At 43.1% G+C, this 26,339-nt stretch overlaps 3 protein-coding genes across 4 annotated transcripts in view; 2 read left to right on the top strand and 1 right to left on the bottom strand.

The window, feature by feature from the left end:
* SLC31A1 (solute carrier family 31 member 1) overlaps positions 1 to 7,093 on the top strand; it is a 39,154-nt gene extending 32,061 nt beyond the window's left edge. The window contains exons 4-5 of the mRNA XM_026002690.2: positions 2,047 to 2,215; positions 3,754 to 7,093. Of these exons, the coding sequence (XP_025858475.2) occupies positions 2,047 to 2,215; positions 3,754 to 3,955 (371 nt within the window). The 3' untranslated portion in view covers positions 3,956 to 7,093. The remainder of the gene's footprint in view (positions 1 to 2,046; positions 2,216 to 3,753) is intronic.
* A 3,792-nt stretch (positions 7,094 to 10,885) lies between these two features.
* On the bottom strand, positions 10,886 to 19,635 carry CDC26 (cell division cycle 26). 2 transcript variants are annotated; one of them, XM_026002792.2, is made up of 4 exons: positions 19,498 to 19,635; positions 16,611 to 16,718; positions 16,006 to 16,153; positions 10,886 to 11,311 (listed from the first exon to the last, which is right to left on the bottom strand). In XM_026002792.2, the coding sequence occupies exons 2-4, from the start codon at positions 16,661 to 16,663 to the stop codon at positions 11,135 to 11,137; spliced, it is 378 nt and encodes a 125-aa protein (XP_025858577.1). In that variant the 5' UTR covers positions 16,664 to 16,718; positions 19,498 to 19,635; the 3' UTR covers positions 10,886 to 11,134. The 2 variants fall into 2 exon arrangements, with proteins under 2 accessions (XP_025858577.1, XP_025858578.1); XM_026002793.2 differs by having other exon boundaries at positions 16,006 to 16,127.
* PRPF4 (pre-mRNA splicing tri-snRNP complex factor PRPF4) overlaps positions 18,561 to 26,339 on the top strand; it is a 20,937-nt gene continuing 13,158 nt past the window's right edge. Inside the window, exons 1-5 of the mRNA XM_072727640.1 lie at positions 18,561 to 18,871; positions 19,630 to 19,842; positions 20,787 to 20,964; positions 22,372 to 22,558; positions 25,949 to 26,036. Of these exons, the coding sequence (XP_072583741.1) occupies positions 18,848 to 18,871; positions 19,630 to 19,842; positions 20,787 to 20,964; positions 22,372 to 22,558; positions 25,949 to 26,036 (690 nt within the window). The 5' untranslated portion in view covers positions 18,561 to 18,847. The remainder of the gene's footprint in view (positions 18,872 to 19,629; positions 19,843 to 20,786; positions 20,965 to 22,371; positions 22,559 to 25,948; positions 26,037 to 26,339) is intronic.

Below are 26,339 nucleotides of genomic sequence, written 5' to 3'. Positions count from 1 at the left end.
CCAACTCTTTTTGCCATTAGTACTGAATGGTTATGGTTATGGTACATTATCATCTTCCTATTAAACAACCTAGAAGGTAAGGATACACAGTGTATCCTTATTTTGGTCCTACAGTAAACCTCCCTTAAATAGCATGTGTATGTTATGGGGCACCTGGGTGGCTCAGTCAGTTAAGCATCTGACCCTTGATCTCAGCTCTGGTCTTAATCTCAGGGTCATGAATTCAAGCCCTGCATAAAAATAAATAATAACAATATGCATCTGTTTTAGAGTTTCTGAAAAATAATTTAGATACCAGATAGGAGTCTTTGGCAATCCATTTCCTTTCATCCTTTTCCAGAGTGCTTCCTTATTTGGTAAGTTATTGATCCTGGACATAAGACTATAGTCAGGTTAAAATGACATAAGAAACATTTTGTATAAACAGACCACAAAATAACCCTAGGTGGAAAAGTATTGGTCCAGTCCAATCCTTCCATTTTACAGATGAATTTTAAGGTTCAAATTCTAAAATGATTAGCCCTAAATCACATAGTATTAGTATGTAGAGACCCAGACTTTCTAGACGTGCCTACTCCAGTGTTCTTTCTAGCATACCAAACTGGTCAACATCATTCCTGATTCTTGGCATGGCTTCTCTGAGTGTCAGTCCTACTTTGGGGGTAATTAATACCCATTTCTGTGTGTCTATAATGTTGAGTGGGCATGCCTTAAATTGAAAGTGCACAAGCTCAAGTATTGGACTGCTTTAAGTATCATTTGGATACTTTTGCACCACAAAATCAATTTGGGCAAAAGGGGGAGCATTTAGTTCAAGTAGTATGTTAAATCAGCAGTTTGAATACATTCGTATCATTACCAACACTTCACAGTGTGAAAGACTTAGAACTGAAGTCTGGGGATACCTGGGTGGCGCAGTCAGTTAAGCATCCGACTCTTGATTTCGGCTCAGGTCATGATCTCAGGGCCCTAGGATCGAGCACTGCATTTGGGCTCCCCACTCAGCAGGGAGTTGGCTTGAGGATTCTCCCTCTCCCTCCCTTTGCCTCACCCCTCCCTCCTGCTCATGCTCGCTCTCTCTCTCTCTCTCTCTCTGCCAAGTAAATAAATAAATAAATAAATAATTTTTTAGTGCTCTCTTTAATCCCATCACCTATTTCATGCATCCTTCCCACCCCCTTCCTCCCTGGTAACCATCAGTTCTCTATAATTAAGAGTCTTTCTTGATTTATCACTCTTTTCCCCCACCCCTTTCCTCAAGGAAATAGTTTTTTTTGTTGTTGTTTTTTAAGATTTCATGTATATATTCATGAGAGACACACACAGAGAGAGAGGCAGAGACATAGGCAGAGGAGAAGCAGGCTCCTTGCAGGAAGCCTGATGTGGGACTTGATCCCAGGACTCCAGGATCGCACCCCAGGCTGAAGGCAGGCGCTAAACTGCTGAGCCACCCAGGGATTCCTCAAGGAAATAGTCTTTCAAACAACTTTCAAATGCTGTTTTATTCCCCTTTTGCATATTGTATTTTGTATCATAACAAGCTAATTTATGACACCAAGTAGCCAGACCTGAAGGTAATTGTTCAGACGATTTTTTGTGTCATAATCAGAAAATGAGTATGTTCTCCAGTGGAGACAATGGTTTTCACTAACACTGTCTTCAAATGTGTGGGAAATATCAGGAAGGGAGACAGAACATAAAGACTCCTACTCTGGGAAATGAACTAGGGGTAGTGGAAGGGGAGGAGGGCGGGGGGTGGGGGTGAATGGGTGACGGGCACTGAGGGGGACACTTGACGGGACGAGCACTGGGTGTTATTCTGTACATTGGTAAATTGAACACCAATAAAAATTAAATTATTAAAAAACAAAAACTAACACTGTCTTCACACTTCTATCTGTCTGTCTGTGAGAGTAGAGAGGTAGCAATATAACGTATTTAGAAATTGAGAGGAGCCCTTTGTCTATGTTATCTCTCTAGCTTGGACAGCACACCAGCTAGTGATTTTGCACATGTGACCATACCATCTTTTCTTTCCCTACTTAGAAATGGCTGGAGCTTTCGTGGCAGTGTTTTTACTAGCAATGTTCTATGAAGGACTCAAGATAGCCCGAGAGAGCCTGCTGCGCAAGTCACAAGTCAGCATCCGCTACAATTCCATGCCCGTCCCAGGACCAAATGGAACCATCCTTATGGAGACACACAAAACTGTTGGGTAAGAAGATTGAATAGATCCAGACGGAAGTTCTGGAAAGCTGGATTAGTTAAGCAACAAAGCAGCTATTTTATAAGCAACAGTCCTTTTTTTGAGTTAGTAGTGATTCTAGATGACCTTGATGAAAACTATCTCTGGACACTTGGGTTGGGGATCATGAGCAGGCCAAAGGAGGAATGATAGGAACCCTTCTGAGCATGAATATTTTTTCTGAATTATAAGCCTTGGTCACTGTGGAAGAAGGTGAGGAATCCATATTTTAAAATATTTGCCCAGAGGCACCTGGGTGGCTCAGAAGAGTAAGCAGTTCAGGTCATGATCTCAGGGTCCTGAAATGGAGCCCCACGCTGGGCTCCCTGCTTAGCAGGGAGTCTGCTTCTCCCTCTCCCTCTCCCTCTGTGCATGCACTCTCTCTCTCTCTTGCTTTCTCTCAAGTAAATAAAATTTTAAAAATAAAATATTTGCCCAGATTGAAAAAGAAAAAAAATTGTTAAAATAATAGTATGCAAATTAAAAGAAATTCAGGTCAAGGTATCGAAGAATGGCAGAACCCAGTTGATTTTTTTTTCCTATTAAAAAATTGTATCCACCCAGCTCTATTTTCATTTTGTTTACAATAATAAGACTGTCCAGATGTCTGTATTTTTTTTTTAAGATTTTATTTATTTATTCCTGAGACACAGAGAGAGAGAGAGGCAGAGACACAGGCCTCAGGAGAAGCAGACCCCATGCGGGGAGCCCCATGCGGGCCTCAACCCTGGGACTGCACCCCAAGCCGAAGGCAGACGCTCGACCGCTGAGCCACCTAGGCATCCTAGAGGTCTATATTCTGTCAGAGAAAGTATTTGGATGGCTACTGGTTTTCCTACAGATTGGCAAATGCTTTTTGAGAGTTTTGAGTTTTAATAGAAATGTAGGTCTTAGATTAAACTGGAGTTCAAGGAGTTCTGTAGACCAATATGCTGCTTTCAGGTAACCACAGGTTATTTATTCCCATTATAACTGCTGAGCTTATTGAGGCCCAAACATGTTGTGACTCACCCAAGGTGACAGGACCATGAGCGACAGAGGGGCTAGCCAAGCCTCCTGATCCTAGTTAAGCACTTTGTACCATACCACCCAACTCTCCATTTTATCTGTTTCTGTTCTTTAGAATGTGAACATTGCGATGTTGGGAAGCCTGAAAATGTTCAAATAAGTATGGGAGGGTTTGGGGCTTTCCTCTTAGGAGCCTAGCCCGAGGTAAGTCAGGGGATTAGTCCTCCTCCATCTCCTCTCCTCCCAAAGAGGGTTCCTCCTGCTGACCTGTAACCATATCTCGCCAATGCGGATTACCCTGGCAGCCCTACCATGTTTCATCTCCAGGGACCATAAACAACGTACGTACGCACAAGTAACCATGAGTTGCTCGGATGGCTGCGGGGGAGTCCAGTCCCAGCTGGGCTCGTGACTGTAACTGCTCCCCCTTTCTCCTGATCTGCAGTGCTGCCCGAACACCCCGAGGGTCCCTGATTATTGTGTCCCTGTCTGCTCTCCAGGCAACAGATGCTGAGCTTTCCTCACCTCCTGCAGACAGTGCTGCATATCATCCAGGTGGTCATCAGCTACTTCCTCATGCTCATCTTCATGACCTACAACGGGTACCTCTGCATTGCCGTAGCAGCCGGGGCTGGCACAGGATACTTCCTGTTCAGCTGGAAGAAAGCAGTGGTGGTGGACATCACAGAGCACTGCCATTAACGTTCAACTCCATGGTGTGGCCTTGTCGATTGCAGTGGGAAGCAGGAAGCAGTTCAAGACTGAAAGACAGGATTCCTACTCCAATCTTCCCTTCTTGCTCTGTAGCTCCCTACACACACACACACACACACACACACCCCTCCTCCTGCTCAGCAGAGGTTTAGCCTACAGTCTGTGATCTAAAGTGATAACCTCCCTTTTTTTTTCTAAAGAGATGAGAGTCCCTCAGAAGATGTCCTCTCCTCCCTGCTCATCCTAGATCCAAGTTCTATGTTCTTGTCCAAGCCAGGTAGCTTTTTGTTCAATGACTTGATCACCTGCTTCCTTTATTAGTCTTCTGTTTTTACTTGGTTAACAGTATGTGAATTTGGTGGGTTTTTCTTGGGTTGGTGATGGAAAGAGAGTCACTTTAGCTAGGATAATGGCAGCTGAAGGAAGTTCTTGCCCACCTAAACCCAGAACCCAAACTTGACATTAAAGAGTGAGTTCCAGTCTTTGTATTCAAGGAGTGTGAAATACGTGGTGCCTTTCGGTGTGATGTATGAGACTGAAATCTTCATGGTTTTCAGAAGGGTGGTTTGAGACTAACTATGGGCCTGGAGCTTGCGGAGGTGTGCATTCTTGGGTGGCTGACTCATCAACTTGTGTTCCTACTTAACATTCTGATCAGAATGAACTTGTCAATCAAAGAAAAAAAGATGACAATCAATTTAAGAAAATAGAAATAGATATTTTCAAATGAAACCATTGATATTTTACTTTTGGTACCTTGCATTGTCACAGGTGAATGAAGCAAAAGAGTGTGAATCGTTTTTGTGGTTTTCATGTGGCCTCTAAACCAGTGGTTTTCAAACTTTAGCCTGCATCAGAATCACCTGGAGAGGGCTTGTTAAAACTAATGTTAGAACACTAGTTTCTGAGCCTCAACCCAGACCCCCCAAATTGACATTTCTAACAAGTTCCCAGGTGATGTTCCTGCTGATGGTCAGGGGACCACACTTTGAGAATCTCTCCTTTAAACTAAGGAAGTATCACCTGGTGGGGTGAGCTACCTGATATTGGGCACAGGAATTTGAATTGACGATTGGTAGGTGGTATGTCTAAGCTTAACTCGTGTACTAAATGCTGCTGGTCAATACTTAATCATTCCACAGTGTATTCAGCTCTAGCTGTGTGTATGCGTGCCCAGGGGCTGTAGCCAAAGTAACTTTTATCAGTATGTATAAAATCACTAGTCTTTATTTTTAAAGACCTGTAGTTTCTTGGAAGTACCTTGAAGATTGAGAAGGACCTTTGATCTGCAGTATAAGATCAGCCAGTCATGGGTCAGAAGGGCAAAAGCCCAACCCTCTCTTTGGAGAGGTTTAGGGTATGGTTTGCTGCTGATAACCAGATTTTCCACCACCCTCAACATCCATGTCCACACCAAGCAGATCCTCATCCTCTAACATGACTGTCTTTGTTATTCTTGGGGGTTTCGAGGGATCACATGTGGCCAAAACCTCTTTTCTCCGTGAAGAATCACATTGAATTTTTAATGCTTGTTCGGTTCTTAGTTTACAGTACAATCTTGCCCCAAGTCCAGACTACCTGTGTGAAGTGTCTCTTCCTGTGCTAGTCTGTTAAATCCTGCCCTCCTCGGTGCTAGACTCCAATCATGCCTCAGGGCAGAGGAGACAAAACACTGTTCTATTCTGTTGGCCTCTGTTGTGGTTTTGAAGTTTGTACTTTCTCTGTGGATGCCAGTTAAATATTGGAGAGCAAGGAATGTGTACTTCCGTGGCTTTAAACCAAGAGAAGGTTACGAGCTTACTGGATCGAGGGTTAAATCTAAGAACCGACGTGTAGAGTTTTGTGCTTTTCTCTCATTCCAACCCCTTGGAGTATTGATACTTATCATGAGCGGAGTGAATGACAGGTAGTGACAGAGTCCAATATGAAGGTGTAAATAGCCTATTATTATCTCAGAAGCCAAGGAATAATAAAACCATGAGAAATAAAATAAGACTCAATGTTTAATAGTGACCCTGGTGCTCTCTAGAAATCTTGGCATGAGCTGCTATAAAATACCCTTTCAGAAATAGGACCTTATCAGTAAGGTAAGAATAATCAAGGCCAGTTAAGACAAAGTGCTGTGAATTTGAAATTCTACAGAGAAACATCAGTTTGGGATAGGTGTTCAGGTATTCAAGGTAGAGTGTCATGAAAAACCTGAATTCCAGCAGTTCTTAGATTAGGTTGCCAAAGGAAGAAGCTAGTGAAGGAGAAAAATTTTAAAGCTTAAATTCCATCTTTCTTGAGCTCTTGGATTGTGATAATATAATGATTTCATTGACTTTCATTTCTGTATCCCTACTGATTTGGGATTTAGTGTCTGACTTCTTTGTTCTTTTGAATCCAAATTTCTCTTGTCCTCCTTCCTTGTTCACACCTCTTAGAAGCCTGTATCCTCGTTTCTTTGGCCCCTTATCCACTTTCCTTTCCCTTTCAGTCTTTAATCCCATGTATGTACTTTATGAAATCCCCCTAACCCTCCTGATGCAGTGGACATTGCAGTGGATATAGATACCAGCCAGAAGTTGTAAAACTTGGTAGAGACCTGATGCACGCTTTGAGGAGAAACTGTCTTGCTGCAATTATTATAAGGCTGAGTAAAGGGCTACCTACTATTACCATCCACAGAGTTACAGAATCTTAGGTGCTGTCTCTGTTGGAGGAACACTCAGCCCCTTGTTGCCCACAAACAGGGAACCCTCTGTGTCTACCAGGGAATTAGAAATTAAGGTTTCTTCACTACTTCTATGGTAGAGCTGTCTGGAACTCTGTTTCAGACTGTGAGGCTCTGGGCTTGGGCTCTAGCCACAAAGGGTTTCTTTTAAGGAGCTGGAAGGGAAGGGGGCAGGGGTTACATGTTCATGTCATTTAATTTTGATCCTGCTCTCTCCAGCTGCTTCTTTCCGAAGATAAATCTAAAGATACAAAGTCTGCATTTGATATAATGCCTTAATCACTGAGTCTACAATTAATGTTGACCGTTTTAGATTGTAAGCTCCTGGAGAGCAGTATTGCTGTAGTAGGAATGTTTTAACAGTGTCATATGTAAAGGAACAAAATAAATATTTTGATTTTGTGATTCTATGCATGTCTTTCTACCATCCAGAGGGATATCAGAATAAGTAGTCTCTCCATTGGCATTACCATCAGTTTTTTTTTTTTTAATTTTTATTTATTTATGATAGTCACACAGAGAGAGAGTGAGAAAGGCAGAGACACAGGCAGAGGGAGAAGCAGGTGCCATGCACCGGGAGCCCGACGTGGGATTCGATCCTGGGTCTCCAGGATCGCGCCCTGGGCCAAAGGCAGGCGCCAAACCGCTGTGCCACCCAGGGATCCCATTACCATCAGTTTTTAAGATGTCAGACTTTTATGACCAGATCGCTTTATGTTTCCATCTCACTCTACTTAAAATGACAAGCTTGGGGGCACCTTGGGTGGCTCAGTCTGTCAAACGCCCAACTTTTAGTTTCAGCTCAGGTCATGATAAGGGGTGTGGATCAAGCCCCATGTGGGGCTTCGTGCTCAGCTGGGAGTCTGCTTGAAGATTCTCCCTCTCCCTCTTCCCCTCTCTTTCTGCTCACTCTCTTTCAGTAAAATAAATAAATCTTTTAAAAATATAAAAATAAAATGACAAGCAGCAGCTCTTTCTGCCCATGGGTCCTGTGCCTATACTTTAATAAAACCACCTTTTTGCACCCCCCCCCCCAAAAAATGAATTAAAATAAAATGACAAGTTAGCACTGTCAAGATCTACATGACCTTTCACACAGGAGTCAGGGTCTTCATGAAGCTGCAAATATCTCAATATGCCAAAGATTCCTGATAAGCGTCATATCATAATCCCTTCTGTGTTTATGCTATCAGGCAAGAGGGCGAGTTAGACCTCTAGGGATCTTCCCTGCCAGCCCTGGAGATGGGCATTGGTCTTAACATCTAGCACCATTCCTAGGCTCCTCCATAGTGTAGTATGATGAGCAGAGACTGGAGTACGGCATGTCTGGGTTTGAATCCTGGCTCCACACCACTTAATAGAAGTGTAACCTGGAGAACCTGGGTGGCTTGAGTGGTTGAGCATCTGCCTTCGGCTCAGGTCATGATCCTGGGGTCCTGGGATGGAGTCCCCCATTGGGCTCCCCATAGGGAGCTTGGTTCTTCCTCTGCCTATGTCTCTGCCTGTCTCATGAGTAAATAAATAATTTATTATTAAAAATAAATATTTTTTTAAAAATGTAAGTAACCTTAACCAAGGGATTTTAATAATCCCTGTCCATAGTGTTCTCACTTATAACAAGGCAATAATAAGAAAAGAAAAATAAATAAATATTTAAAAATAAAAAGGCATTATATGCCTACCATATAATAGGCAATGAAATCATAGTAACTTTTTGATTATTTTTTACTCCAGCTCTCAGGAAATGAAAGGTAAGCTCTTTTGGATGAGTTTATTATCTCTTCACAAGCACTTTACCATCTTCTAGAAATGAACTCTAGGACCTAAGGAATAACAGAACCAATGCATGTCATTTCAGTTGTGTCTAATAGGATTTATAGCTGCAGTAAGCCCTTGTCTAATCTGGTAAATGTCTCATTCTTTATAATAAAATAAAATAGCTTAAGATAAAATTCTGAGAATTGAAACATCATCCTCTCACTCCACCCAAGAACCCCACCCTCCAGACCCAGCACAGGGAAACTAAGAAAGCAGTGTAGCAATAAAGTTTAGAAATACAGGTTCAGGGAACACAGGTGGCTCAGTGGTTGAGCATCTGCCTTCGGCTCAGGGCAGGATACGGGTTCTGGGGATCGAGTCCCACGTTGAGCTCCCTGCAAGGAGCCTGCTTCTCCCTCTGCCTCTCTGTGTCTCATAAATAGATAAATAAAATCTTTAAATAAAGGTTCAGAAATCAGTGTGTTTGGGTTCAAATCTCAGCTCCTTAATAGCTGAGCATTAGTTTCACCTTTCGTAAAATTAAGATCTAGTATTCTCCTCATAGCAATTAAAGATTGAGAGGGGCAGCCTGGGTGGCTCAGTGGTTTAGCACCACCTTTGGCCCAGATTGTGATCCCGGGGATCTGGGATCGAGTCCCACGTCAGGGTCCTGCCTGGAGCCTGCAAATAAGATCTTTAAAAAAAAATAATAAGTGAGATGACCTGCATAGAGCACTCAGTACAGTGCCTCCCATACGGAGCCCTCTGAGTGTTGGCTGTTCAGGGGGCAAGGAAAATTCAGGAGGCACAATGTTTTCATGCTTCTGTACCTATTCGTGCTGAGAAGCCAGTGACAGAACTTAAGGCAGAGGCTTGTTTCCTGGGGGGGTTTTGCCTTTCCATATTGGCTTTTGCAGGCTGCAAGGTGATGGAACTCTGATTTCCTATCAGGATCCTGACTCTTGCTGTGTCTTTAAGGCTGTAAGGGAACAGGGATCCCTGGGTGGCGCAGCGGTTTGGCGCCTGCATTTGGCCCAGGGCGCGATCCTGGAGACCCAGGATCAAATCCCATGTCGGGCTCCCGGTGCATGGAGCCTGCCTCTCTCTCTGTGTGTGTGACTATCATAAATAAATAAAAAAAATTAAAAAAAAAAAAAAAAGGCTGTAAGGGAACAGAATTGAAGGTCCTAGATCAAACTGAAAGAATAAAGGTTTTGTAAGAATGGTTGAAAGAGAAACTATGTATCCTCTTCTATTCCTGCCTTTCCCACTTTTTCGTTTTTTTAAGATTTTATTTACCCATTTGAGAGAGTGAGCATAAGCGGGGTGAGGAGCAGAAGGAAAGGGAGACTTCCCAGGCACAGGGCCGGATCCCAGGACTCCAAGATCATGACCTGAGCAGAAGTCACACTTCACCGACAAAGCCACCCAGGTGCCCCTCTCCCACATTCTTAATACCCAGCCTTAAACTACCCCTAGAAAGATTGGATAAAATCTTGCTAAGAGGTATCTTTAGAACTGATGATTGCAGGTTTTTTTCTATCACAGTTGGCAGTTCCCTGTAGTTGAATTAAATGTTAAAGACAACAGGATATAATTTTTTCCTTTTTTTTTTGAGGGTGCCCGTGTGGCTCAGTTGGTTGAGCATCTGCCTTCAGCTCAGGTCATGATACTGGGGTCCTGGGATTGAGCTCCGCATTGGGGAGCCTGCTTCTTCCTCTCCCTCTGTTCCCTCCCTCTATGGATGTTCTTGCCCACTCTACTCTCAAATAAATAAATCTTTAAAAAACAACAACTTTTTTTTTAAAGTAATTTCTACACCCAACATGGAGCTTAAACTCATGACCCTGAGATCTTGAGTCGCATGCTCCTCTGACTGAGCCAGCGAGGTGCCCTGGACAGGACTCTAAATTACCCTCTCAGATTGGTTGCATGTGAAAAATTCTTAGGGCAAGTTGGAAAAGGAAGGAAAATTGGAATGATGGTAATTCTGTTAAGAGCATTCCAATTATTGTTTTCCCTCCACTCTCTGTCCCCCCCCCCCCCCCCCCCCCCACCAAATTACACTCAGACTAGCTACAAAGCCATCCTGTAAATAGATTCTGGAAACCCATAGCTTGATCACATTTACACAAAATCACTAGAATCTAATCTCCACAAAGGCAGGGATCTTTGATTTTGTTCACTGATGTTACTAACCACCTAGAATAGTACCTGCCACATTACAGGCACTCAACTAATACTTGCTGAATAGTTGAGCTGAATGAAAGTCAGTGACAGGGATCAACTGGAAGTGTTCTATGCTTCAAGTCTCTCAATAAAGGTTTAGAAGAATGATGTTACTTCTTAATTACAATTAATTGTAAAAAAAAAGCAATTAATTACCTTTTAAAATCTGGGGGTCAACAGTGCTATTATTATAATTTATTAAGGGTGTCACACACTTTTCCAAAAATATATTTATTTTTAAAAACAAAAATCAGACAAGTTTTATACAGTCAACTTTTTCAGAGACAAATGAGGGGATTTCCACTCAGCAAAAGTTAAGCATCAGTAATCTCATGCAGAAATATTTCTCTGCAGGAGGTAAAACATTCTGCTTCACTGCAAGCACTCAATTCTCTAAATCTTGTTTGTACTTCTGCCATCATTCTACTCCATCCCAGGGTTCTGGCATGCAAGATAATCTGCCTCTAAAATTCGAAACTTCCAAATTGAGATGAACGATTATTGGGCTTGGGTTGGGGTTTATAACCAATTCGATCATTAATCATTTGTTCCCGGCTCTTGGGGTCACTGCTGAGCCCAATGGCACCTTCTCCATCACTGATTCCTACAACGTCCACTTCTTCCTTTTGCTTCTTACGGGTCTGAAAGTATAAAAGTCTTAGGATTAAGGCAATGTTCTTTCCATTAGCAGACAATTATTTGGCACCTACCATGCACTAGGCATAGAGTAAAAGCTGGGATTAGGGCCTTCAGAACAGTAAGCTGAAATCCTAAATTGAAATAAAATCCTAGGTTGAAATGGATAATAGCAGTACAAGGGGGATACAAGGACACAGTGAGAAAAGAGACAACCCCTACCCTTCCAGATGTCACAGCCTAACAGGGAAATAGGAAAATAGACAATGGCAACACAGAGTGATCATAGCTATGACACAGGAAAGTCCACACTGCCAAAGAAACCGAAAGAAGACGTGAGGAGTTGGGTATGTCGTGGCAAAGCTTCAGAGCAGGAAGCTGTGATTAGAAAGATAAATAATATATGAGAAGATGGATGTTACCTGAACCTACTGCGGCCATCAGTTCACAATAAATGTAAATCACACCATCATGCAGAGGGATGTAAGTTTAAGGCATCATGCGTCGTGCCTTAACTTAGTGTATGTCAGTTATTTCTCAACAAAACTAAAAAAAAGTAAGTTGGAAGACAAGGGGGAGAGAAAAGCGTTTTGTTTTTTTTTTTCTTTTTTTAAGATGTATTTTTAAGTAATCTCTACACCTAACACGGTGCTTAAACCTACAACCTCAAGATCAAAAGTTACAAGCTCTACCAATTGCACCAGCCAGGCACCCGAAGGAGGGTGTTTCTCATTGACACTATGAGATTAAATGTAAAAACAGAAATACAAGGTTTTATACTATCTTATCAAAAGGCCTGAGTTTTGAGGTTTTGTTTTCAGGTTTGGCTCTTGGGGTGCCTGGATGGCTCAGTTGGTTGAACATCCACCTCTTGATTTCAGCTCAGGTCATGATCTCAGAGTCGTGGGATCAAGTCCTGTGTCAGGCTCCATGCTCAGCAGGGAGTCTGAACTCTCTCTCTTCCTCTGCTCCTCTCTGCACTCTCACACTCATGCGTGTATCCTCTCTAAAATAAATAAATAAATCTTTTTAAAAAATAAAATAAAAATAAAAAGGTTTGGCTCTTGGGGCACCTGGGTGGCTGGGTCCGTTAAGCATTTGACTCTTTGTTTTGGCTCAGGTCATGATCTCAGGGTTGTGAGATCCAGCCCTATGTGGGGCTCTATGCTCAGCAGTCTGCTTGAGATTCTTTCTCTGCTCCTCCCTCTGCTCACGCATTCTCTCAAATAAAGAAATTAATTAAATCTTTTAAAAAAAAGGTTTGGCTCTTAAGTTACAAGTGATTGCAGAATTCACCAAGTCAATATCTCGGTTTGATCATTCTCCTTTTTTTTTTTTTAAGATTTCTTGAGTATTTTTTTTTTAAAGATTTTATTCATATATTAATGAGACACAGTCAGAGGGAGAAGCAGACCCCATGCAGGGAGCTCGACATGGGACTCGATCCCAGGTCTCCAGGATCAGGCCCTGGGCTGAAGGCGGCACTAAACCACTGAGCCACTGGGGCTGCCCTCTCCTTTTTTTCAAGATTTTATTTTTAAATAATGTCCTCATCCAACGTGGGGCTTGAACTCACAACTCCGAGATCAAGAGTCACACAATTCACCACTGAGCCAGCCAGGTGCCCCTCAGTTTAATCATTTTCAAAAAGAGGTATTAACACTTATCCCATAACTACAACTATCTGACTATAAAGTTATTAAATAATAATGTTCTCTGAGAGAGTGAACAAATGTTTTATCTAGCATTCCTTAGAAGGATGGCTCGACTACTCTAACCACTGGAAACGCCACCATTCTTCACCACTTACTAATGAACTCAGCATTGGAATGCCAATGTCACAGTATCATACTGAACCAAATAAGGCATTACTTTATATATATGTGTGTGTCTATGTATGTAAAATGACCTGAGTTACTCTCTAGTTAGTCTACACTACCAATAAGTAACATTACAACAGCTTAGTGAAAACAGGTTAAAAGGCAAAGGATATTATCGCTTTATAAAGCCATGAGAAACTGAGAATGTCCAAATGGAATGAAATAATTTAAAAGGCTTCCCACCATGAATAACTGCTGACTGTTTCAGAATCCAGAGTCATCAAAATATAATTAAACTAATTTCAGTAACAAATGAAATACCAGTTTCTACTGGTTTCATTTTATTTTAGTTTAGGGCAAAACTGTCCCTCCCTAGGTTGCTGCAGCAGGTCAAACCCACTGGATAACTGCAGAAGGACTAACTCAATAGTGAGCTGATTCTGCAGAGTCAAAGTTCAGTATGCCAACATTTTATGAGACTCATTACAGCTGAAGTTTAAACCATACTGAAAGGACATTTCAGGAGAAGGGAACCAAGTATGCAGAGGCACTAAGATTAAAGTTAAAGATAACTTGACGGTGGAAGATAAAGTGGAGAAATGAGCCACAATGGATCTTGTATGCCTTCCTAAGGAATCTGGACTTTATTCTCAGGGCCACTGAAGAATTTAAGTTTTATTAGGGGACATCATTTAATACTGTGTGGTAAGCTACACTTAAAAATACATATTGATGGGGCACCTGGGTGGCTAGTCAGTTAAACATCTGCTGCCTTCAGCTCAGGTCATGATCCCAGGGTCCTGGAATTGGGCCCTACATCGGGCTCCACACTCACTGGGAGGTCTGCTTCTCCCTCACCCTCTGCCCTGCCCCCTACTTGTGCGTAAGTGCACTCTCTAATACATAAATAAAAAGTCTTTTTAAAAAAGTACATATGACAAAAAAAACAACAACAAAAAAAGTACATATGAGCTCGTACCATGATACCAGATGCTGGGAACTCAACGGTGAAGCAGACAGACATGTTTTCTACAATCAAGGATCTTAATGTAAGGGGATCCCTGGGTGGCGCAGCGGTTTCGCGCCTGCCTTTGGCCCAGGGCGGATCCTGGAGTCCCAGGATTGAGTCCCGCGTAGGGCTCCTGGCATGGAGCCTGCTTCTCCCTCTGCCTGTGTCTCTGCCTCTCTCTCTCTCTCTCTCTATGTCTATCATAAATAAATAAAAATAAATCTTTTTGAAAAAAAAGGATCTTAATGTAAGTGCTCTTAAACAAATTATTGTAAGTTATAATAAATGCTGTAAAATCAAAGGATAAGTGCTTTGGGGTACCTGGGTAGCTCAGTCGGTAGAGCATACAACTCTTGACCTTGGGGTTGTGAATTTGAGCCCCACTCAAAGAGAGTGGGCAAAGACATTACTTTTAAAAAAAGAAGAAAGTGCTTTGAGAGACCCTAAAGAGATGGTGACAGCATGAATGGGAATGACACCCCTAATGTGGATAGGGTCAGAAGCAGCCTCTTAGACTGAAAAAGTAACATTAATTTTTTTTTAAGATTTTATTTATTTATCAATGAGAGACATACAGAGAGAGAGAGAGGCAGAGACACTGGCAGAAGGAGAAGCAAGCTCCATGCAAGGAGCCCAACATGGGACTCGATCCTGGGACTCCAGGATCACACCCTAGCCTGAAGGCAGGCACTAAACCACTGAGCCACCCAGGGATCCCCAAGAAGTAACATTTAAACAAACATGAATATAAGAGGAGAGGAAAATAACATGTGCAAAGGCCATGAGTGATAAACAACTCGCCATGTTCAAGAAAATGAAAAACCCAGTGTGCCCAGGGTACAGAGGCCAAGGCAAAGAATGGCAGGAACTGAAACCTGAGAAGCCAAAACATACAAAATTTTGTCAGCCATAAGGAATTGAGATTGTATTCCAAGTACAGGAAACGAATTTTAAGCAGGGGAATGACATGATCTGAACATTTTAAAGATCAGTCTAAAAACCTGATGGAGAACGGATTAACAAGACAAAAATGAAAGTAGGAAACCACTAAAGACAAAACTGAGATTGGAGAAAGAAGTGACCATTACATGGACCAGGGTAGTAATCGTGGAGATGCACAGGGTAAATCCAAAGGATGAGAAAAGGGAGAAATCAAGAGTGACTCCTAGGTTTCTGGCTCATGCATCTACAGAGATACTGACATAGGGAACACTGAGCTGAAACCGGCTTGAGGAAGAAATCAAGCGGGTTTTTTTGTTTGTTTTAACAATATAAGTGCAGGAGGCTGAATAGTGACTCCCAAAGCTCCCAGGTCTTAATCCCTCAACCTGTAAATGTTGCCTTATATGGAAAAGGGTTTTTGCAGATGTGGTAAGGATCCGGAGATGGAGACATTATCCTGGAATACCTGGGTGGGCCCTAAACGCCATCATATGCCTAAGAGAAGGCAAAGGGAGATTTCATAGCACAACAGGAGAAAGCAATGTGATCACAGATACAGAGATTGGAGCCATGCGGCCAGAAATTAAGGAATCCCAGTGGCCACCAGAAGCTGAAAGAGTCAAGGATGGATTCTCCTCTAGAGCCTCTGGAGGGAATATGGTTGAGATGGCTTGATTTGGGACCAGTGATGCTGATTTCAGATTTCTGGCCTACAGAATGGTAAAGGAATAGATTTCTGTTATTTTAAACCACCAAATTTGTGGTAATTTATTACAGCAAGCCACAGGAAACTGACACATTAAGTTTGAGATGCCTGTCAAGCATCCAAATAGAGGTTTCAAATAAACTGTTGGTTTAAGAGTCTGGAGTTCAAAAGTTAAAGTTACTGTTTTAAATATCCCTAAGGTTTTAAAAGTTCTACTCTTACCTCTAGATCCTTTCGAATGCTCTCAAACTCCTCAATGTCATCAAGCTTTAGTTCTAGGCGGGTTGGTTTTCGCCGCAGCATACTGTGATCAACACTACAGGCCAGACCCAGTGAACTATCAGCTGTTAGAAAAGCACAGGAGAAAAACCTGGAGGGGATAAATCTCAGCTATAAATACAAGATCAATTTGTCACCATCCATGCTAAATGAATGATCATAGAAAAAACTCATTTGGGTTCACACATAGATTTCGAAGTCATTAGATGGATGATTATTACATGATCATGGAGAGTTATGGAGATCCATAACTCTGCAATTCCAAAAAAAAAAAAAAAAGTCTTCAAGAAAAAGAAGAGCAAGCTGCCTACAAAAGAGAATTCTAGGCAACAATCACTTTAATCTGATACTCCAGTCACATTCAATGAAATATTCTGGCTCAGAGAATAAAGTTAAAATATCACATCTTAAGTCTGTATAATTACTGGAACAGTATATAAGCCATTAAATTTGATCAGCTCTGCATGAGAACTGTGAGAGGTTTTTGATCACTCCTGAATACTAAAATCAGCTTATTAAATCTCATGCAAACTCCCTATATAACTCACCAATTCACAGGGTTATCCTCAGGGTCTAAACAGGTTCTAAATGGATAGGTCATTCATTAAACAAACACTTTTTGTGCTTCAGCTCCAGAGTTAAAAGTCATAGTCAGCCTGTGGGGAAAACAAACACATAAATAGAAAATTGCAACATACTCTAGTAAGAACTCTGATGGAAGATAATGCAATGGCATCACACAGGCACCCAATCCAGTCTGGGTGGAGTGCAGGGTAGACAGGGACAAGGAAGGCTTCCTGGAGGAAATCTCTTAGCTGACTTATGAGAGCAGGCAGAGAAAGGGGAGTAAGAGAGAAGGAACAAGACACAAAGAGGCTCAAGAGAACATTCCTGAGTCTGAAAGCTCAAGGTAATGCTTATGCTAACAAAAAAAAAATTTTTAAGGACAATGAAACTCCCCAAGTCAATTTAAAACCTGTTAAAGGCATCATCTTTATATTCTCCACAGCATCAAACAGAGTGTATCTGTAATAATCAGTCAGTACATATGTAGTTGAATAAACTGAGAAACCCAAATAAAGTGAGCACTTGAGGGGCGCTTGGCTGGCTCAGTTGGTTAAGGGTCTGCCTTTGGCTCAGGTCCTGATCCAGGAGTCCTGGGATCAAGTCCCACATCTGGCTCCTGGCTCAGTGGAGAGGCTGCTTCGCCCTCTGCCCCTCTCCTCTGCTCATGCCCACGCTCTCTCTCTCAAAAATAAAGAAAATCTTAAAAAATAAAGTGTACAATATTTTTTTTTAGATTTTATTTATTCATGAGAGGCACAGAGAGAGAAACATAGACATAGGCAGAGGAAGAAGCAGGCTCCCCACAAGGAGCCTGATGCGGGACTCAATCCCAAACCCTGGGATCATGGCCTGAGCTGAAGGCAGATGCTCAACTGCTAAGCCACCCAAGTGTCCCTAAAATGTACAATTTAAAGTGAGCACTTGGAACACTGTGCTACACTTTTCCATTCCCATTCTTTACATTTTTTACTTGAACACAGAAACCCTGTGAATGCTGGAAAAATTACCTCTATTTTATAAATGAAGTTGAAGCTTTTTAGTTTGGTTAATAGATGTCAGCCTGCCATAAAAATTATACATAGGTCACAGGGTGAGGATTAGATGAGAATGATGTCAAAGAAAGCTCCTTTAAAGTATACGCAGGGCAGCCTTGGTGGCTCAGCAGTTTAGCGCCGCCTTCAGCCGAGGGTGTGAGCCTGGAGACCAGGAGTGGAGTCCCATGTCGGGCTTCCTGCATGGAGCCTGCTTCTCCCTCTGCCTGTGTCTCTGCCTCTCTCTCTGTGTTTGAATATTTATCATGAATAAATAAATCTTTAAAAAAAATAAATAAATAAAGTACATGCAGCTATAGGGGTGCCAGGCTGGCTTGGTCAGTAGTATCTCAGGGTCATGAGGTCAAGTCCCATATTGGGTGTGGAGCCTCCTTATTAAAAAAAAAAAAAAAAAAAAAGAAAGAAAGAAAAAAAAAAATTAGGGACGCCCGCGTGGCTCAGGGTGTGATCCTGGAGTCCAAGGATCGAGTCCCACATCGGGCTCCCTGCGTGGACCCTGCTTCTCCCTCTGCCTGTGTCTCTGCCTCTCTCTCAATTTATCCTTCATGAATAAATAAATAAAATCTTAATTTAAAAAGTATGTACAGGTATAAATTATTATTACATCTTGGATGTAGCTACAGACTGGAAGCATAGAAAGAAAAAAAAATGTATCCTTTGTGAAGCTTGGAACAGAACAGGCGATATTCTCACCACAAAATACTAGCACACTGAATCAGGTAATATCTTGGGGCGCCTGGCTGGCTCAGTTGGTGGAGCATGGATGGGGCTCTTGATGTGGGGGTTATAAGTTTGAGCCCCACATTGGGTGCAGAATCACTTAAAAATAAAATCTTCCTTTTTTTTTTTTCCTTTTTTTTTTAAAGGTAAAATCAGAGAAATAAATCAGATACTCTCTTAAGTCCAATGTAAGCAAATGGTAGAGGAAGCCGGAGTTCCAAGGGAGAGTAGGGGAGGAAAAAATATTTAAAAAAAAAACAAAACCCTGCCGTACAGGTTCTTCACTTTTCTGCAAACTTTGTAAAGCTCGCCACTAGGAGGCAGTACCGAGTGATGGGCAAAGCTGCTCGCTCAGGAGGCCCAAGGGCAGAGGGCAGGGGCTCTAATCCCACACGCCAACCCTCTGGGACAACGAGCTTCATCTTCACAGTGGACGCTGGTTTCCCATGTTCTGCCCTCTGTTGAGTGAGGTAAGGCAGTGTAAGTGCCTGGAACATAACTTGGCATTTAGTAAACGCCCAATAAACACCAGCTATTATTATTATTATTATTATTATTATTATTATCCTAATTGTCCGGGGGGGGGGGGCGCTCCGTCCGGCTCGGGAATCACCCAAATGTCAAGCATCTCCACCCCCGACAGGGGGCAAAGCCCTGGCCTCGCTCCTGTCGGATGCCGCAGCCCCCACCCCGCGGTACCCAGGCCGTGCAGAGGTGCCCGTGTGCGCTTGACAGGCATCGTCTCACTCCGACCCCGGTACAAACACTCGGCCGAAGACCAGCAATAAAAGCAGGCCGTGGCTCCCGCTCCGGGCCTTCGTTCTACTTCGGCAGCTGGTGGCCGCCGCCCGAATCCACTGCGCATTCAGCCCGCTCCAAGGAGGGCCCTGGGACAACTTCCCGACAGGGCGACCAGCACCCCCTCTGCAGCTGCAGGGTGGCACCCGCGGGCCCAGAGCGAGGGTCTCCATGGCAACCTGACCCTCCGCTCCGGGCCCACCGCAGCCCCTCGCGGGGCCGGGGGCCACGGCAGGCCTCGGACGCCGTCCATTTGCTCCGGAGCTCAGCCCGCGGCCGCGCGGCCCGACGCACCTACCTCCTTCCAAGCCTGCTCGGCCTCCTCCCGGAACCCCGGCGGCGCCCACCGCGAATCTTCAGCTAAGCGAGCGGGACTACACTTCCCAGACTGCTCTGCAGAGTCTCGTCCGCCGCGTGCTTTTCTCCTTAGGTTCACGCTACTCTTGGCGCCACGACGCTTCCTTACTACGACTCCCGTCATGCCCCACGCCACCCACGACGCTGCGTCGGCCCACTTCCGGCCGGTGACGCAGTTCCGCTTTGCCGGGCGCGCGGTGGACGGTCTGAAAACGCAGAGCTCGGCTTTCGCCGGGGTTTGGCGGCCGCGGGGCTCAGCATGGCTTCCTCACGAGCCGCCTCCACGGTACGGAACTCCACTCACTCTGGGGGGAGCGCGGAAGGGGCTGGGGGCGCGGTTCCTGCGAAATAGGGTCCCTCGGGGAACGGGCTAAGGCGGTGGAGGTCGGCGGTGAAAGGCTGAGAGACTCGGTCCTTAGAGGAGAAGCGTTTTCTAGATCCCGAAGTACGTTCCCGTGTTTTATTTATTTTTTTAAAGATTTTGTTCATTCATTCACGAGAGACACAGAGAGAGGGGCAGAGGCACAGGCAGAGGGAGGAGAAGCAGGGTCCAGGCAGGGAGCCTGATGCGGGACTCGATCCCTGGACTCCAGGATCACGCCCTGAGCCAAGGGCAGGCGCTAAACGGCTGAGCCACTCAGGGATCCCCCGTTCCCGTGTTTTAATTCATTTGCACCCCTCACCACAGGCCCGAACGGTAAATACCTCTTCCGACTGCTCCAAAACCTGAACTCTAGAAGGCCCAGATTCACGTCTGTGTCAGACTTCTGCATTGCAGTTTGGCCTCCTAACTTCACATGTGTTGCCTTACGTCTGAAAACGTTTGAAATGTGCCGACAAGTAACTAACTTGCTCCCCCTTAACTCTGCGTTGGTTGTTCTCCTTGATACTGCCCCTGTGATGAGGGGTAACCTTGGAAGTTTCGTAAAACCCAAGAAGAGGTTGCCACGGAATGATGCAAACATGTTCCAAAGCAAATCTTTGATAGAAAAGTTACCAAGAATAATGATGGACTAGTTTTATTAGCCTCTTCCCGTCTGCAGAACCTAAGTAGCTGGGAGAGACACCCCGCCCCCCAATCAGTGAAAATAACCTGAACTGGTGTCCGACTTGTCCTTTTCATTTGGGGAGAAAATAGGATTGAAGCTCAGGATGAGCTCCATCCTTTGGGGAAGCCTAATAAGTGGCTAGTATTAGACCTTAGGTTAATCCGTGTCTTTGATTTATCAGGCAACCAAAACTAAGGCACCTGATGACTTAGTTGCTCCTGTTGTGAAGAAACCACACATCTATTACGGAAGTTTGGAAGAGAAGGAGAGGGAGCGTCTGGCCAAAGGAGAGTCTGGGATTTTGGGAAAAGAAGGACTTAAAGCTGGAATTGAAGCAGGAAATATTAACATAACCTCTGGTAAGATGCAAATTGTGAGTCCCTCTTTATCTTTGTATTATAATATCAAAAATGTTAGTTAAACTTGGATCTGTGTAAGGCCATCCTTTGCCTACCCTGGTTAGCATCATCTAGAGAGCCTTTTTCTTTTTTTTTTTTTTAAGATTTTATTTATTTATTCATGAGAGACAGAGGGTGGGGGAGGCAGAAACATAGGCAGAGTCAGAAGCAGGCTCCATGCAGGGAGCCCGACATGGGACCCGACCCCAGGATCCTGCCCTGGTCCAAAGGCAGGCTCTAAACCACTGAGCCACCCAGGGATCCCATAAAGATTTTATTTATTTTTTTTATTTTTTTAAAGATTTTATTTATTTTTTTATGAGAGAGAGAGAGGCAGGCTCCATGCAGGGAGCCCGACGCAGGACTCGATCCTGGGACTCCAGGATCATGTCCTGAGCCGAAGGCAGATGCTCAACTGCTGAACCACCCAATGTTGTGAGTTCAAGCCCAGAGTTGGGCTCCACACCCACACTTAAAAAAAAAAAAAAAACACCTCATAGTCAGTGTGCGTTTTATTTATTTTATTATTTTATTTATTAGAGCATGAGCCATGGAGGGGCAGAGAAACAGATACCCCACTGAGCAGGAAGCCTCACTTGAGACTCGATCGCAGGACTGTGGGATCATGACCTGAGCGAAAGGCAGATGCTTAACCGACTAAGTCACCCAGATGCCCCAATGTTGGTTTTAAAACTAACTGCTAGGTTATCCAAAAAGTCTATAGTCAAGGGAAAGCCCTTTAATGGTAATTTTCTCCAGTTTACTAGTTAAAGTCATAGATATCCTCAGCTGGGACTGGTTTAGAGAATAGGTTTGGCAGGTGTTAAAGTACTGTATCTATTTTATCTTTTGGATAGAAGATCTAGTTAACTCATTTGCTGAAAGTGCTTTGTACTTCTACTTTCTGATCTCCTCTAAGTTATGTGTGTATGTAGATGTAAGGTTGTCAAAACAAGATGATGTGAGGTAAGCCTGCGTGGCTCAGTTGGTTAAGCGTCCAACTCTTGGTTTTGGCTCATGTCGCGATCTCAGGGTGGTAGGTTCTGAGCCCTGTGTTGGGCTCCCTGCTCTACAGGGAGTCTGCTTCTCCTTCTCCCTCTGTTCCTCCCTGCACTCCTGCACTGTCTCTCTCGCGCTCTCTCTCTCGTAAATAAATAAATCTTAAAAAAAAAAAAAAAATGACTTAAGTCATTTTAAATGAGCTATCATTTAGTTTTTTGTGTTTAGCAAAATTTAATAAACTGAGAAACAATAAAGTATGTAATAAATTAGTTCCTAGAGGATACACAGACTGCAATTGTAAGAAATTATTTTCCCCTCTGTTTGAAGATCTAGTGATTATGCTGATATTACCTGTTCTTTTTATAGGAGAGGTGTTTGAAATCGAAGAGCACATCAGTGAACGACAGGCCGAAGTGTTAGCTGAGTTTGAGAGAAGAAAGCGAGCCCGGCAAATCAATGTTTCCACTGATGACTCAGAGGTCAAGGCTTGCCTTAGAGCCTTGGGGGAGCCCATCACACTTTTTGGAGAGGGTCCTGCTGAAAGAAGAGAAAGGTGCCCTTTCTAAATATTTTCTCTCTTTTTAATCACGAGGTTCTACTTCCAAATTTCAGTTAAACCTAAAACTTTTAATAGAACATCTTAGGTAATGTAAATAGAAAAATCTTACTAAATTGTTTTTATAATTGTTTTATATAGCCCGTGATCTGAGTAGGCTAATTTTTTATTCTACTAATTTTTCTTTATAAACTGAATAGGGGGGATCCCTGGGTGGCTCAGCAGTTTAGCGCCTGCCATTGGCTCAAGTCATGATCCCAGAGTCCTGGGATCGAGTCCCACATCAGGCTCCCTGCATGAAGTCTGCTTCTCTGCCTGCCTGCCTCTCTCTCTCTCTCTTTCTCTTAAAAAAAAATAAACTGTGAATAGGGTGTCAATGTGCAAACCTGCCCTCTCCAATATGGAATTATGAGTAAATATTTATTGGCAAACATTTATTTATGTATTTTTAAAGATTTTATTTATTTATTCATGAGAGAGACAGAGACCTAGGCAGAGGGAGAAGCAGACTCCCCACAAGGAGCCCGATGTGGGACTCGACCCTGGATCCCAGGATCAGGACCTGAGCTGAAGGCAGACGCTCAACTGCTGAGCCATCCAGGCATCCCTATTGTCAAACTTAAAATTTAGACACATACATCTCTGTTAGTGTCATAAAACAGAATGATAAGTATTTGAGGTTTATTATTGAAAGGGGGCACTTTGCTGAGATGATACTCCTCTTGTGATTTTAAGTTTGTGGAGTCTCTTCGTCCAGTCATATGCAGTGATGAGGACCTCCTTTGTCTTTCCACTCTCTTTCCATCTCTCCCTTTCGTCATTTTTTTCCTGATTTGCATAGTCTGCAGATTCAATCGCTTAAAAACTTCTACCATATCTCATGTCCATTAAATAGAACCAGTAATACTGAGCCTATTTAAATTGCAAGAGAAAAACCCACTGTGTACCAACCCAGTACCTTACAAAGCCAGCCTGGCTGGCTACAAAGGTGGGAGGATAGGAGAGGAAGGGGCACCCCTGGGTGGCAGATGGTTGGGTGCCAGGAAAGACTAAAGGACAGAAAGAAAACCAGGCTCCCAGATGGGAGGGCACTAGTCCTAATGGGGGAGAGGTGCAGAAGATACTTGAGAAGAGTGGAACTTGTGGAGTGCACAGGTCAGTGCTTTCTCTACCAGAGCACAGTGTTGGCAGAGGTGCTCCATGCCATCCCCCTGCCTACCCCTGGCACTTGGAGAACAGTGACCCATGCACCCTGGGCATGACCCCTCTGAACCATGGGTGATACCCTGTCCCTCCCACCACAGTCCCCTTCCCCTTGAGGCTCAGCTGCTCCTCACTCAGTGTGTTGACTCTCTCTAAGCCCTTCCCCTCATTTGCTCTTTGGCCCACTGCAAACTAGCTAACCACTGCCACATCGAAACTGCTCTTCATTAAGATCACTAACTCATCTTTATCAAGACTAGCCCTGTCAGCCACTCCCTCCTTGAAACACTCCCTTTGGTAAAACAAAATCTTAATTTCACTAAATTTCCTGTTTCTCTAATTCTTCTAAGCCTTTTTTTTCCCTGCTTGAGCTATATATATATATTGCAGTTCTTTGCCCTTACTCTACACTCACCTGGGTGATCAGATCCACTCCCGTGGCATCATTGTGTATATTCTGATGACTTTCAGATCTCTGTGGCCTAGGTTTTCTGTAGGTAATTCAAACTGGACGTGTCTAGATTGAACTCCTCTATTTCCCACCCTTCTATTCTTGGAAATAACACTATCATTCACAGGTTTCAGTTGCCTTCCCTCCTTTATAATCCATCAGCAAAATCTAGTCTATTTCTAGATATGGACTGAAATGTGTCTCTGGTGTGTCCTCTTTTCTCTACCTTCATTGCTTTCACACCTGGATTGTTGTAGTAGCCCCACACATGTTGTGTTAATTGCTTGCTTAAAATCCATCAGTGTCTTCTTATTAAACATAGAGTAAAAAACTGCTGATCGTGCTCTTCAACTTCTTGTGCTACTCTTTCCCAATTTAGTAGACTTAGTAGCCTTAAGGGTCTTCCTGGAATAGTCAAACTCTTTTTCTGTTTTTCTACTTAATTTTTTTCTTTTTTTCCCCTCTCTTGCCTCTAAAAGCCTTTTTATTCTTTTGCTTTCAGCATAAATACCACCTTGTCAAAGAAGACTTTTTTTATCACCTGATCCCTTATAAAGTAAACCCCTCCATTATTGTCTGTCATGGTATGTTGCTTTCCTAACAGCATTTTCAAAGGGTAGGCATTTATTATTGTTATAATTTGTCTTCCAACCCACAGCAAAGTCTAACTTATTATCGTGACCCTTAGATGAACATCTTGAGTCCCTCCTGCCACTGTGTTAATTCAGTCCACCATTGAAAGTCCAAGGATTCCGAAATAGCAGACTGATTTTCCTGCCTTTATCATTTCCTCTTCAGTCCATTCTCTCTGCTTCCCTAGGGGATCTTTCTGAAACATAAACCCTCCTTACCATGGCATGAGGAGCTCTTTGTGACTGGCCCCTACTTAGGTTAGCAGCTCTCTCTCTCTCACCAGCTCTTTTTTGGTACTCCATGCTCTAGCCATTCTGAAATATTTGTGATTCCAAGCTGATCATGTTTTTTTTTTACCTCCAGACCTTTACCTTTGTTGAACCCTCTGCTTCAGCTGTCCTTTTCCATTCTTAACTTCTCGACCTTACTAATTGAGTACTCAGTGCAGGAAATACCTCCTCAGTGAAACCTTCCCTGGTTCTCCCTCCAAGCCAATGTTGGGTATTTCTTTTATGTCCTCCCTTAGCACTTAGTACTTAACCACTGTCATAATACTTAATATAATGTATTGTGGTTCCTTGGTACTTCCTGTCCACCCAGCTTCTCCACCCTACCAGGATTATGTTACTTGGAATAAAAAACTGCCTCTTAGTCATTTCTGTACACTTAGCACCTCAATCAGTAGCCAGCACATTGTGGCATTGAGTAAGGTTGGCTGTCTTCACAGACCAAGTGGTCGCAGTGTTAGGGCTAGTTGACTAAATTGAAGAGGGTAATCGCTTATAGTTGAAATTAGGGAATCCTCAAATAAAGAGACCGAGTGATTAAAATCACACTGTGAGGGGTGGAGGGGGCCTGGCAGATTCATTCAGAAGAGCATACGACTCTTGGTTTTAGGATTGTGAGTTCGAGCCTCACGCTGAGTGTAGAGATTATTTTTTTAAATATTTTAAAAAAGGAAATCACACTGGGAGTTGAGACACAACAACTTGACTCTTAAAATTGTTTGGCAATTAAATGGTGAGAGTAGGAGAAGCTTTCTCCCTTCTTAAAACATACTTTTCACAATCTCATTTAAATTCTGATCTTTTCTGTTACAGGCTGAGAAATATCCTATCAGTGGTTGGTACTGATGCCTTAAAAAAGACCAAAAAAGATGATGAGAAATCTAAGAAGTCCAAAGAAGAGGTAAAAATTGTCTTCGGCTTCACAGTATGAAAGTGAAGGAAATGAAGGGTTGCTTCTTTCATTTTCTGTTTTCAAGGTTTGCTTTGCCAGGGGAAGGTAATGTGAGGATTCCACCATTCAGGAATAGTTGTTGGCAGTAGTTTGTGGTTCCTGTGTAGGTATAAGTGAATATAAGTGAGTTTCCTATTCAGCATAAAAACCATAGCATTTCTGGTATAACTTTTAACAGGGAACCAGAAGCCATCCTTTTTTTTGTTTGTTTGTTTGTTTTGTACTGAATACACAATCTTTTATTTTTCTTCA

Source organism: Vulpes vulpes, chromosome 12 (assembly GCF_048418805.1).
Source record: "Vulpes vulpes isolate BD-2025 chromosome 12, VulVul3, whole genome shotgun sequence".
Taxonomy (NCBI): domain Eukaryota; kingdom Metazoa; phylum Chordata; class Mammalia; order Carnivora; family Canidae; genus Vulpes; species Vulpes vulpes.
The sequence above is the reverse complement of the archived record's forward strand: the minus strand, read 5'-3'. Positions and strand labels throughout refer to the sequence as shown.